Source organism: Anoplopoma fimbria, chromosome 23, assembly GCF_027596085.1.
Source record: "Anoplopoma fimbria isolate UVic2021 breed Golden Eagle Sablefish chromosome 23, Afim_UVic_2022, whole genome shotgun sequence".
Lineage (NCBI taxonomy): Eukaryota > Metazoa > Chordata > Actinopteri > Perciformes > Anoplopomatidae > Anoplopoma > Anoplopoma fimbria.
In genome coordinates this window covers 1559890-1573267 of record NC_072471.1, presented here as the reverse complement: position 1 = coordinate 1573267, position 13378 = coordinate 1559890, and the positions used below count along the sequence as shown (strand labels likewise).

The 13378-nt window shown below is 41.4% G+C and overlaps 1 protein-coding gene across 2 annotated transcripts in view; it reads right to left on the bottom strand.

Moving 5' to 3' along the window:
* Positions 1–8127, bottom strand: part of tymp (thymidine phosphorylase) — a 12298-nt gene extending 4171 nt beyond the window's left edge. Inside the window, exons 1-7 of one of the 2 annotated variants that reach the window (XM_054624812.1) lie at positions 8063–8127; positions 6229–6352; positions 5945–6147; positions 5752–5850; positions 5341–5470; positions 4734–4852; positions 422–584 (exon numbers count right to left, since the gene is read on the bottom strand). In XM_054624812.1, coding sequence (XP_054480787.1) covers positions 422–584; positions 4734–4852; positions 5341–5470; positions 5752–5850; positions 5945–6147; positions 6229–6352; positions 8063–8113 — 889 coding nt within the window. In that variant the 5' untranslated portion in view covers positions 8114–8127. Of the gene's footprint in view, positions 1–421; positions 585–4733; positions 4853–5340; positions 5471–5751; positions 5851–5944; positions 6148–6228; positions 6353–7544; positions 7604–8062 lie in introns of those variants that run through there. The other variant, XM_054624813.1, reaches the window with a different exon arrangement.
* Positions 8128–13378: the final 5251 nt, after the last annotated feature.

Sequence of the window (13378 nt, the reverse complement as noted above, 5' to 3'; positions counted from 1 at the left end):
ATAATAATAATAATAATATAATAATAATAATATAATATATATTTATATTAACATTTATCTAATATTTGTATTAAATTCATTTTGATGTATTTTATTATGGATTTATTAATAATTCTTTAATGTATTTAGGTGTACATTAATGCATACCTAAATACTTTAAGGTATTCAGCTAATGATGCTCATTAGCATCAGTTAGTTTTACATTTAATTGTTTACTTTTATGGCTATTGTTTCAGACATTTTTCAGTTTATTTAGATTTTGTCATTTTTGTTATTTATATATAAATATATATAACTTTGTATTAACCTCCTGGCATATGTTGCACATTTGAAAATAAAGTGAACTAACCAAGTAACTCATGTCACCAAATGTCTTAAATCTAAACCATGGACCTTCAGGGTCCTTAAATAAAGTCGTTACCCAGAGTTGTGACCAGCTCCATCAGGTCGTCGGGTCCATTCCCCTTCAGCGTCTCCAGAGACTCCATCACCTCCAGACTGTTGCCGACACATTGACCAATGGTAGAGTCCATACGGCTGAGCACCGCCGCCGTGGCAATGCCCAGTCCCTTCCCCACGTCCACCTGGAATAAGAAACAGAATCATCTTTATTAGAGAAGTTATGGTTATTTATATTATGGATCAATGTGCTGGAAATATTCTCCATTAATCGATTGATTGTTTGGTTTGTAAAAATAGTGAATCAACATTATTACTAATACATTAAGATTATTAAGATTATTAAGATTATTAAGATTATTAAGATTATTACAAATGCATTAACATTATTAACAATATTAACATTATTAACAATATTAACATTATTACTAATGCATTAACATTATTAACATTATTACTAATATATTAACATTATTAACATTATTATTATTATTACTAATATTATTACTAATATTATTACTAATATATTAACATTATTAACATTATTAACATTATTAACATTATTATTATTAATATTATTACTAATATATTAACATTATTAACATTATTAACATTATTAACATTATTAACATTATTAACATTATTACTAATATATTAACATTATTAACATTATTAACATTATTACTAATACATGAACATTGTTAAAAATATTACTTATGCATTAAAGTTATTACTAATAAGTCAACAATATAAACAGTACTTCTTATTTGTTAACTTATAACCTCAAATTATTAAAATTATAACATATTAACATTAATTGTACGTTAACAATTTTAACATTAATACTTATCCATAACAATATTACAATTATAAACAATATAACTGATACATTAACATTAACATTATTAATGAAAAATAAGTCAGATTTCTATAATCAAAATAGTTATATTAATAGTAATTAATTTTCTGTCCATGCACAAAACAAACAACTGTTTCATCTATAGTTTTATAAAGTGTTGGGTACTCTAATATAAATATATAATTATATTATATATATATTCACCAAACCCCAATGAATCGGACCATGCAAGGTTGTGGCACCTCGCCCGGAATAGGGAAACCGGGGCCCCTCCTGGAGCCAGACCTGGTAGGGGAGCTCGCCGGCGAGCGTCTGGTGGCCGGGCCTTGGCACATGGGGCCCGGCCAGGCCCAGCCCGAAAAAGCTACATCGTGCCGCCACCCTGTGGGCCCACCACCCGCAGGGATAGGCATTGGGGTCGGGTGCAATGTGAGCTGGGCGGCAGGCTGGGGCGGGAACCTGGGCGTGCTGACCCCCGGCATCACAGACTAGCTCTAGGGACGTGGAATGTCACCTCTCTGGCGGGGAATGAACCGGAGCTGGTGCGGGAGGTGGAACGCTACCAGCTAGATATAGTTGGGCTCACCTCCACGCATAGCACCGGTTCTGGAACCAAACTCCTGGAGAGGGGCTGGACTTTTTCCTTTTCTGGAGTTGCCCAGGGTGAGAGGCGCCGGGTGTGGGGATACTCACAAGCCCCGGCTGAGCGCCGCTGTTCTGGAGTTCTCCCCGGAGAACGAGAGGGTCGCCTCTCTGCGACTGGGAATCGCAGGAGGAAAGTCTCTGACTGTTGTTTGTGCCTATGCACCAAACGGCAGTTCGGAGTACGCGGCCTTCTTGGAGTCCTTGGGTGGTGTTCTGGAAAGGGCGCCGACTGGGGACTCCATAGTTCTTCTGGGAGACGCTCACGTAGGTAACGATGGAGAAACCTGGAGGGGTGTGATTGGGAGGAACGGCCTGCCCGATCTGAACCCGAGTGGTGCTTTGTTGTTGGACTTCTGTGCTAGTCATGGACTGTCCATAACAAACACCATGTTTGAGCATAGGGAGGTTCATAAGTGTACTTGGTACCAGAACACCCGAGGCCAAAGGTCTATGATCGACTTTGTAGTTGTGTCATCAGACCTGCGGCCGGACACTCGGGTGAAGAGAGGAGCAGAGCTGTCAACTGATCACCACCTGGTGGTGAGTTGGATCAGGTGGCGGGGGAGGCTGCCGGACAGACCCGGTAAACCCAAACGTGTAGTGAGGGTGAACTGGGAACGTCTGGCTGAGGATCCTGTCCGCAAGGTCTTCAACTCCCACCTCCGGAACAATTTCTCGTGCATCCCGGGGAGGCTGGGGACATGGAATCCGAGTGGGCCATGTTCAAATCCTCCATTGTGGAAGCTGCTGCTAGGAGTTGTGGTCGGAAGGCGATCGGTGCCTGTCGTGGCGGCAATCCGAGAACCCGCTGGTGGACACCAGCGGTGAAGGAGGCCGTCAAGCTGAAGAAGGAGGCCTTTCGGGCTTGGTTGGCCGAGGGGTCTCCTGAATCAGCAGGCAGGTACCGGTTGGCCAGAAGGGCTGCAGCTGCGGCGGTTGCTGAGGCAAAAACCCGGGTGTGGGAGGAGTTTGGCGAGGCCATGGAGAAGGACTTTCGAATGGCCTCAAGGAAGTTCTGGCAAACCGTGAGACGACTCAGAAAGGGGAAACAGGGCTTTTCTCAGGCTGTGCTCAGCAGGGGGAGAACTGCAGACCCGGACTGGGGATATTGTCGAGCGGTGGAAAGAACACTTTGAGGAACTCCTGAACCCGACCAACACGTCCTCTGTGGAAGAGGCAGAGTCTGAAGACTCAGGGGAAGACTCGTCCATATGCCTGGCGGAGGTCGTTGAGGTAGTTAAAAAGCTCTTCAGCGGCAAAGCGCCAGGAGTGGATGAGATTCGACCAGAGATGCTAAAGGCTCTGGACATTGTTGGGCTGTCTTGGTTGACACGTCTCTTCACTGTCGCGTGGAAGTCGGGTACAGTGCCTGTGGAGTGGCAGACCGGGGTGGTGGTTCCCATTTTCAAAAAGGGGGACCGGAGAGTGTGCTCCAATTATAGGGGTATCACACTGCTCAGCCTCCCCGGGAAAGTTTACTCCAGGGTGCTGGAAAGGAGGCTCCGTCCGATTGTCGAACCTCAGATTCAGGAGGAGCAATGCGGATTCCGTCCTGGACGTGGAACAGCGGACCAACTCTTTACCCTTGCAGGTCTGTTGGAGGGTGCATGGGAGTTTGCTCATCCAGTCTACATGTGCTTTGTGGACTTGGAGAAGGCCTTCGACCGTGTCCCTCGGGGAGTCCTGTGGGGGTACTGCGGGAATATGGGGTACCTGGTTCGTTACTACGAGCCATTCGGTCCTTGTATGACCAAAGTGAGAGCTGTGTCCGGATACTCGGCACAAAGTCGAGCTTGTTCCCAGTGCGTGTTGGCCTCCGCCAGGGCTGCCCATTGTCACCAATCCTGTTTGTGATTTTCATGGACAGGATTTCAAGGCGCAGCCGGGGGAGGAGAGTTTCCGGTTTGGGGACCTCAGAATCGCATCCCTGCTTTTTGCAGATGATGTGGTTCTGTTGGCTTCTTCAGAACGTGACCTTCAGCACGCACTGGGGCGGTTCACAGCCGAGTGTGAAGCGGTCGGGATGAGAGTCAGTACCTCCAAGTCTGAGGCCATGGTTCTCTTCCGGAAAACGGTGGATTGCACCCTCTGGGTTGGGAGTGAGTCACTGCCCCAAGCGAGGGAGTTCAAGTATCTCGGGATCTTATTCACGAGTGAGGGTAAAATGGAGCGGGAGATGGACAGGCGGTTCGGTGCAGCGTCAGCAGTGATGCGGGCGTTGTACCGGACCGTTTTGGTGAAGAAGGAGCTGAGCCGAAAGGCAAAGCTCTCGATTTACCAGTCCATCTACGTTCCAACCCTCACCTATGGTCATGAGCTTTGGGTAGTGACCGAAAGAATGAGATCGCGAATACAAGCGGCCGAAATGAGCTTCCTTCGTAGGGTGGCTGGGCTCAGCCTTAGAGATAGGGTGAGGAGCTCAGACATCCGGAGGGAGCTCGGAGTAGAGCCGCTGCTCCTTCGCGTCGAAAGGGGCCAGCTGAGGTGGCTCGGGCATCTGATCAGGATGCCTCCTGGACGCCTCCCTTTAGAGGTTTTCCAGGCACGTCCAACTGGTAAGAGGCCCCGGGGTGGACCCAGAACACGCTGGAGAGATTATATATCTCGTCTGGCCTGGGAACGCCTCGGGGTTCCCCAGGAGGAGCTGGAAAGTGTTGCTGGGGAGAAGGACGTCTGGAGGACCCTCCTTAGCTTGCTGCCCCCGCGACCCGGCCCCGGATAAGCGGAAGGAAATGGATGGATGGATGGATGGATATTTAACTGTGTATTACTCAGCTTGACACACTAAATGAATACTTCTTAATATGATTAATACTTGTAGTGGACTTACTAATAACTGTGCTAGCTCTCTGGCGCTGTCCAGGTCTTTATAAAGAGCAGCTTGTCCAAACTTCACATCCAGCACCAGAGCAGACAGAGACTCGGCTCCTTTCTTTGAGATGATCGAGCCTGAAACAACAAACACGTTTAAATGAATATGTGCTTCACTAGTACTGCTGCTAGTATTAGTTATTACTACTAGTAGTATTACTAGTAGTAGTAGTATTACTAGTAGTAGTATTATAGGGACAGGTTTGTCATTATTTAGGACTCAAGCTGTCATTATAATAAATAAATATATATGTTACTGAATAAAGAAAGAAAAGAAAGAAACATATAGAGAATTAAATAAAAACAGAAATAAATGTAAACAGAAAATAATAAATTGGCATATAAATGAACATGTTAATAAATTCATAAAGAAAATACAAATATGCATTATTTAGTGTATTTAGTTGTTTATTTTTCTATTGCTGTCCAAAAGTATTTATTTTCAGAATAACCAGATATTGATATTTAGGCTTTTATTCCTTTTTTTTGTATTTTATTTATTTATTGTGTAATTTATTTGTTATATTGGTGGTTTTGGTCCTCTATAACTAAAACCTGTTCAGTACCAGCAATCAGTGGCAGGCTGTCCACGGTGCTGGTGGCGTCCCGCAGGGCGTACAGGACTCGATCTGCAGGAACCAACGTCCCCGTCTGACCCACAATGCAACAGCCCACTGAGTCCAGGATCTCCAGGATCTGCACAGTCGGCACATTTAAACTATTACCTTTTATAAGTAAAATACAGAGGTACAGATTTATTTATTTTTCGATTTAAATAATAATTTAGCCATTTTTTCTTTCATTTAGTTCTGGTAAGAAAACTCACCAAAAACTTTTTTGTAAAATATCATACAAACCAAAAAGTGATGGTAATTTAATGAGTACTTTAAGTATATTTTGATACTAATACTTGGCTAAGATTTTGACTTTTAATTAGTATTTGTGACATTTCTTCCATCACTGTTAGATTCTCGTACGTTGGCTGCTGATTGGTGGATGTTAAATCCTGGAATCGATTCCAGCTTATCCAGAGTTCCTCCTGTGTGAGCCAAGCCCCGCCCACTTATCATAGGCACCTGACCAACACAGACACACACACACCTGGGGTTATGACATCACAGATGTACAGGTAGATACACAGGTGTGATGGGTGCAGGCGGGGGGGCGTACCTTACAGCCACAGGCAGCTAGCGCAGGCGCTAACACCAGACTGACTTTATCTCCAACTCCTCCTGTGGAGTGTTTGTCGACCATAAGCCCCGCCCACTCCTTCGGCCATGACATCACTTCCCCCGATGACATCATCTCCTTGGTCAGGGTCTTGGTCTCCTGTTGGACCATCCCCTTCTGCCAGATAGCCATCAGCATGGCTCCTAAACAGAGAAGGACGAGGAAGCTCTCAGGTGACTCTCGACCTCTGTGGAGCGTTTGATGTGAGAGTTAAGCGTTCGTACCTGTCTGACAGTCTTTTATGGTTCCGTTTGTAACGGCGTCGATGAAGGTTTTGATCTCTTCATCACTCAGAACTCCTCCATCTCTCTTCTTCTTGATCAGATCTGGGATGGACGTCATGTCGACCTGGAAGAAAGAAAAAAAAACCTGTAGATGAATTTATGAGCGTCTATCACATCGAGATTATCCGAACACAAGATTAAAACTTTATTGGACTGAAAAACTGCAACGTTTACGACAACTATATGGCAGAATACAAGGTGCATATAGTCAAGTGGTTTTAGGCAGAAATATAGAACACAGTGAATAATTGCAATATAAAATCCTAAATCAGATCCACAGAGGATTCAGTCTCAATCACACTTCATACAGCTGCTTCACACCTGGAGCATCCAACACACGTCCAGCATGATGTTCTTTATTCAATCCCACTTTTTAAAACTATAATTCCCTATAAACTGGTGGACAAACACAACAAACTCACCCTGTGATGGATTATAGATATTATAAACATTAAAGAGGCAGGAAGTAAGTAGCGTGCACTGGAACTCGTCGTAGCTACTGGACGCCATTGACACCACAGACTGTATTTAAGAAGTGGACGTAGTCATCGTGACGTCACACATTGGTTTGTGGACTGATGTTTTGAAGGCGTTGCCATCTTGGCTTTTTTCGCAACCAGTGAACAGGAAGTTGGAAGGGGCGGCTGTGGCGTAGTGGAGAGCAGGGTAGTTCTCCAATCAGAGGGTCGGTGGTTCGATACCCGGCTTCGGCAGTCGATGTGTCCTTGGGCAAGACACTTAACCCCAAGTTGCTCCTGAAGGCTTGCCATCGGTGTGGACTGGATGATGAATGTTAGTTAGAGTCTGATGGTGGCACCTTGATGGTAGCCTGTCATCAGTGTGTGAATGGGTGAATGATATGTAACATACTACTGACTGTAAGTCGCTTTGGAGAAAAGCGTCTGCTAAATGACTCTAATGTAATGTAATGAAGTGACTCCTCCTCATCAGTTGCACTTATTGTTTTCGTAGTAATTTGCCTCTGCACTATACTTTTGCTCTGGTTTATGCTTTAAGATGCTTGTTTAAGAAAGGAGATGCACTTATGACTTCTGGTGACTAGTAGTTCTCTTGAATACCTATGTTGAATACACTTCCTGTAAGTCGCTTTGGATAAAAGCGTCTGCTAAATACTGTAATGTAATGTAATGTAATAATGTAATGTAATGTAATGTAATAGACCTGGTGATGAGTCAGAAGTTTAATTTCTAAGCACCAGAAAGACTGGTTGGTTTAAAACGGATTGTGGAACTTACTTTTATGCTATCCGCCTACACAAGAAGGCGAGCAGCTTCAGCCAGGACTCAACCACACCAGGTCCCAGTCTGTAAGGACTCAACCACACCAGGTCCCAGTCTGTAAGGACTCAACCACACCAGGTCCCAGTCTGTAAGGACTCAACCACACCAGGTCCCAGTCTGTAAGGACTCAACCACACCAGGTCCCAGTCTGTAAGGACTCAACCACACCAGGTCCCAGTCTGTAAGGACTCAACGCCTCAACAAACAGACCCCCCCCACAGCTACTGAGGACTTTAAAACTTTATTATATACATCTAACTTCTTGTGAAATACCCGCCCATTATCTTGTTTCTATCTCATTCTCTATTGTTGCTGTCACTCATTCACTCATTATAGTAGCAAAATGCAACATAGTCATGGGTGCAGCAGTAATATTAAACCATAAACATCAGATAAAATAGTAAAACATAATATTGCACTTATACTACGTAATACTATGATACTACTAACAATACTTTTACTGGATAACGTACCTGTTCTGCTGTTGACCCTGCAGACTGAGGTGTGTCAACCCTGCAGCTCATTATAATGGTCTCAGGTCAGGAGTCCACCGACCAATGGGAGAGCAAGGAGGGGAGGAGTTTATCAGCCAATGAGGATCCAGCTCTGGTTTACTCAGTGTCCACACGGCCATAGTGACACAGACATGGCCAATCCCTGTGGTTACACAAACGCCTGTCCGTGCACATCCTACATTTTCTAAATGAAATATGAACAAACCCCTCTCAGAATATAGAGAGGAATGAATGATGATTTATGGATCAGAGTCTGAGAAAAAACTCATTTAGAGAAAACGTCCTTTAAAGATATGTTTAGTTAAATGACATACATGTTGAAGACTCTACAGGTGAATAGGGTAAAATAAATAACTAAAAGATATCAACATGAAACTTCACCAGTTGATTACTGACATTAAGATGATTATTTTGTTGTATTACAAGTTTTCTGAAATGTTATGTTTAAATATTTTGGGGAATTTGGAAGAAATCTACAGACGCAAATAGACAAAGTACTAAAATAAACTTGTAAAAGTAAAAATGAACTGAAAAGAAAAAGACCACTTCAGACAAAAAGTCTCGCCTTAATGTGAAAGAACCAGACGGGACATTTGAGGGTTAACTTTGTAATAAATGACAGTTTATTATAAAGATTACAATCTGTTGCGTTGCAGAGCTCATCGGTTGTCGTTTGTGTGCTCTTTCATTTTTAGAAAAGGGAAGAAAAAAACTACAAGTACACTCACGCCACTCACTCCAGAAGAAACTACAAACATACTGTAAAAAGAGGAAGCTAGAGAGGAAGAGGAGGAGGAGGAGGAGGAGGAGGAGGAAGGTAACCATTAAACCATTATAACCAGGTGAATATCAGGAGGAGGAAGGTTTCACACGCAGGTTAGAAAGCCAGGATTCTCAGCCAATCAGCAGGAAGCTGAGGCGTTACCATGGTGAACACTATCAGAATTGCAGTGGCGGCCATTTTGGCTCTTTGTTCCGTCTTCTACGGTCGTATCAGGATGGTAAACATAAAATAGTTTTTTATTGTTGTTTACGACCGTTTTCTCTCCATCATTCAGATTATATTTGCTTTCTAATCAGCAGTAATAGTAGAAGTATTCCAGAGATTTACTTAAGTAAAAGTAGCAGCACTACAGTATCAAAATACCCCATAACAAGCAAAATATTCCTTAAAAGTACAGAAGTATTAACAAGAAAATGTTTTAAGTATCAAAAGTAAAAGTACTCGTAATACAGAGTGGCTAATGTCAATGACTACATTTAAATGCACAAAAATATTCTTTTTTTTGCCCTAATTGCAAATGTGGGACTCATAAAGCACTAACTTATCTTATCTATTATTGTTTATCTGATAATATGTAAGCTAGGCGTTAATGTTGTTGTTAATGATGGAGCTAATTTAACTTTTTTACTACTTTTTATACTTTTAGCAGTTTAATCTGTAATAATGGATCGTATTTCATAAAGTCATCATGTGTTTTGTTTGTTAAATCTTAATCCTATTAGTAACTATAGCGATAGTAAAAAATACCATATTTCTCTCTGAAATGTAATGAAGTAGCATAACTTTCGGAAACTCAATTAAAGTACCTCAACAGTGTACTCCTGTACAGTATTTGAGTCATTTTAACGTTACTTTTCTTAGGGGGTTGCTGTTAGCATCAGCTAGCATACATTTAGCTTATGTTAAACCAAGAAGTTATGGATGGACAGAATAAGAAAAAGGTTCACGTGTTCATCGTCATAAACTTCAGAAGATGTCGAATCTGAACGACCTGTTTTGATTTTGAAGGCAGAACTTTTAGGCAGAAATCAAGAAGGAACTACTTTTCCCGGCGGAGGAACACCACTGACTTCCACTTCATCACCACGTCAGCGAAGAGATCTTTAGCAGCAGGTTTTTGCTGGTTTCTGATGGGCTGAGAAATCCCACAACAAATGAATGAGCTCATGTTTGTGTTAGTGTACAGGGTTAGGGGACCTGAGGTCAGAGGTTAAGAGGTCACATGACCTCTCCATCGCTGATTTTCATTGTTACACTGCAGAGAAGGACAGCCCACGTCTCACTCTGTGGATGACTGCGTACAGTAGACTATAGTCCATTATAATATATACTACATTTAGTTTATATGTGATATTCACTCAGCGTAAACAGCTACGTTCTCTTTATCTTTGGGACCAAAACTGTTGAATTACTAAAAAACATGTTTGTGATTTAAAGTTGAGTCGATTTTATTGGTGCAGTCCAGCGTGGAAGGCTACGTTAGCTAACATCTGTGAGTAGCTAACGGCATCAGAACGAAACCTCGTCCGTCTACACATACGATAAGATAAGATAAAATAACCCCTTATTATGTCCGAATTTGGGAGAACTTTTGGAACCTTCTCAAACAATAAACTCACAATCTCGCCTACATCTTGCAGCGTTTGGCCAAGTAAACGGAGGTAACAACCTCTCCACGTTTGATTTGTCGCATGTTTCCAAGAGGTGGACGAACAGCACCTTGTACGAACTAGTTTAATACGAGCATGTTTAATCAGATGCATCAGTTATTTTAAGGGCGTTAACTTTCATAATAAGTTAACACCCTTATACAATGAAATAAACCACCTTTAAACTTTAAGTTACTTGATTCTAATCTAACCATTACATTGGACCCAGAGCTCAGTGAGTCAGTCGTGTGTTGCTCATATCTCAATCTTTTTCAGTCATCTTTTAAACTGGTTTTAATCATGAAACCTTCTACACATGAACAACCAATCACGGCTTGTCAGATATCTTTTCATTCTATGGTAAATAAATGGAGGAGAAGTTAAGGTCAAACTGAAAAGACGAATGGAGCAATAAAGCAACTATGAATGTTTCCAGTGCTGGAAATCTTTGTTTAGTTTAGTCACTGAGTCTTTCTGCTAAATGACCTCAACTTCATCATCGTCAATGCAGTGCAAAGGTTATGGTTGCTTAGTAACGACTGATATGACGGGAGCGCAACCCTCCAATCACCTTGGATTAACAGATGAAAGCGGCACGGCCAGCGGTTTCTAGAAACATGGCGAGTAAATGCAGAATTTGTTGGCAAGGGGACAAAATGTTGGAATCAGAAGCGTTCTGGTTTCAGTTTGAAGGTCATTTGTTATCATAGATTCTTTAAAAATCCTGGGTATCTGCCAGCAACACCAGAAGCTCCAAAATATTGTCCGTTGCCTCCAGAGGCTAAATCCCCGTCAGACAGATAATTGGTTGAGTATTGGGCCGATGTTAGTACTGCATGAAAAATATGCGCATTTAATGCAGCGAGTCATTTTACCTCACAATTGTTCATACAAAATATAAATTGATTGTCTCAGTAATCATATCTAGTCAGAGAAGATATAAAAACTTGCCACCAGAAACTTTAAACCACCTATGGACCCAACGACTGTCGGCTGAATGCTCTTAGTTATAATAGTAACTTGGGTTCTAAGAGACGATCATCTGAGGTCAGGATGAAATAAAAACAGGGTTGGGCTCAGGTAGAAAACTGTACTTAGGTTCCACCCAACAAACTAAAGCTGTGTTTTAGTTACTTATGGCTTTAGCTACTTGCAAAATGTTAAAAGCTTAACGTAAGTAGAAACGTTGAGGGATCAGAAAGGATTCAAAATCGACTTGATGTTTTGCTCAGATCGGACTGAACACGACTAACTACTCTTGCGATGGACTAGAATAAATTGAAAGTATGATAAAGTTACTGAAGACATAATTAATTAACTCATACAAGTTTATTTAGAGTTAAGTTACTTTTTAAAGATTTAAGTTAAACAGCTGATGTGTGGCTGATTACAAAGACTGAATATCACATACGGCTAAAACCTTAATAGACTACAGTCTACCAAAATATTACTGTATACATTTTATTGTCTACTATACTTTATATATTACACTATAGCTACATTATTCTACCATAATATATATTATACAGGCTATAAAGTCTACTGTAATGTGCTGTACATAGACTACACTTTCTATACCTCTGTGCTCTGCCATGGGCAGGTAATACTTTTACACGTAAAAGGGCACCGTGAACTTTTACAACTTTGGGATTCATGATTGTGGTTCAGCTTGAATTCAGGTATTTCAGTTGGCGATAAAAAGCTTAATAAACGCAGTAGATTTGTTTTTGTGGAAAACAGGCACTGGAACGTTGATTGTGCTTTAGAGGGGATTGAAAAGGAGGGACTGTAACTTGTCAGGTAGGTTATTTAGTTAAAATTTACTATACAAATTTATTTGGAAAGCAAGTAGAAACGGAAAGCAACAGGCATCTGAGTTGTGAAGAAATACACCTTCCAGTGACTTCAGAGATCTTATTTATGTGTTGTATCTTGTTTATTGTGCAGGCGAAGACTGTAAAGAAATAAATGTTGTTTTAAGCAGCAGTCAGCATCGTCCTTGGGTTTAAACTCAATAAAACTCTGATACCCCTCTGTGATAATACTCCCCTATAAGTATTGTAGGATGTCAGCATTATCAGCCAAAGGAATGAAAGAATAAAAGATAAAACTATTGACTGTGCAGTAAAAAGTTCCCTGTCAGTGTTAAACTCTTTTTTTCTGGACTAATTATACTGCTGCAATAATGTGTTACATCTTGAGATATGTGAATTTCACTGTATAAGAAAACTGTAATCTGAAAAGTAATTACAAAATGGAAATACTTAAGTGAAGTACATCAAATTTGTACCTAACTCAATACTTAAGTCGATGTACTTAGTTACATTCCACCACTGCTCGCTAACAAGATACAACATGTACATTTTACAGCTTGGCCGTTGGAAGGTGCATTTTTTTCACTTTTGATAGAGCTAGGCTAGCAGTTCCCCCCTGCATCCAGTCTTTGTGCTAAGCTAGGCTAACCATGTCCTGGCCCTATAGATATGAGTCTTCTCATCTATCTCTGGGTAAGATGGCAAAAGAAGCAACTGGTTCTTTAAGAGTTTTGTCCACTAATTTTGTTAACCAGACCAGTTTTTGCTGGATACATTTTTTTTGCATAATGTTGTAAAAAGTTAGCTTGACAGGATTTTTAGTATAAAGTGCGTCAGCTAGCATAGCAGGCAGGCTAGCAATAGAATTCGACAAACTGTAAATCGTACAGCTTATATAAAATGCTTTATTGTAGGGCTGGGCGATATATCAGATGTATTTGATGATTTATGTTGTTTTAGAAGGAAATTTCCAACGAAAACCGTTTTTATTTTCACATTTGAAGCTTCTTTTAAGATATTAAGGTTT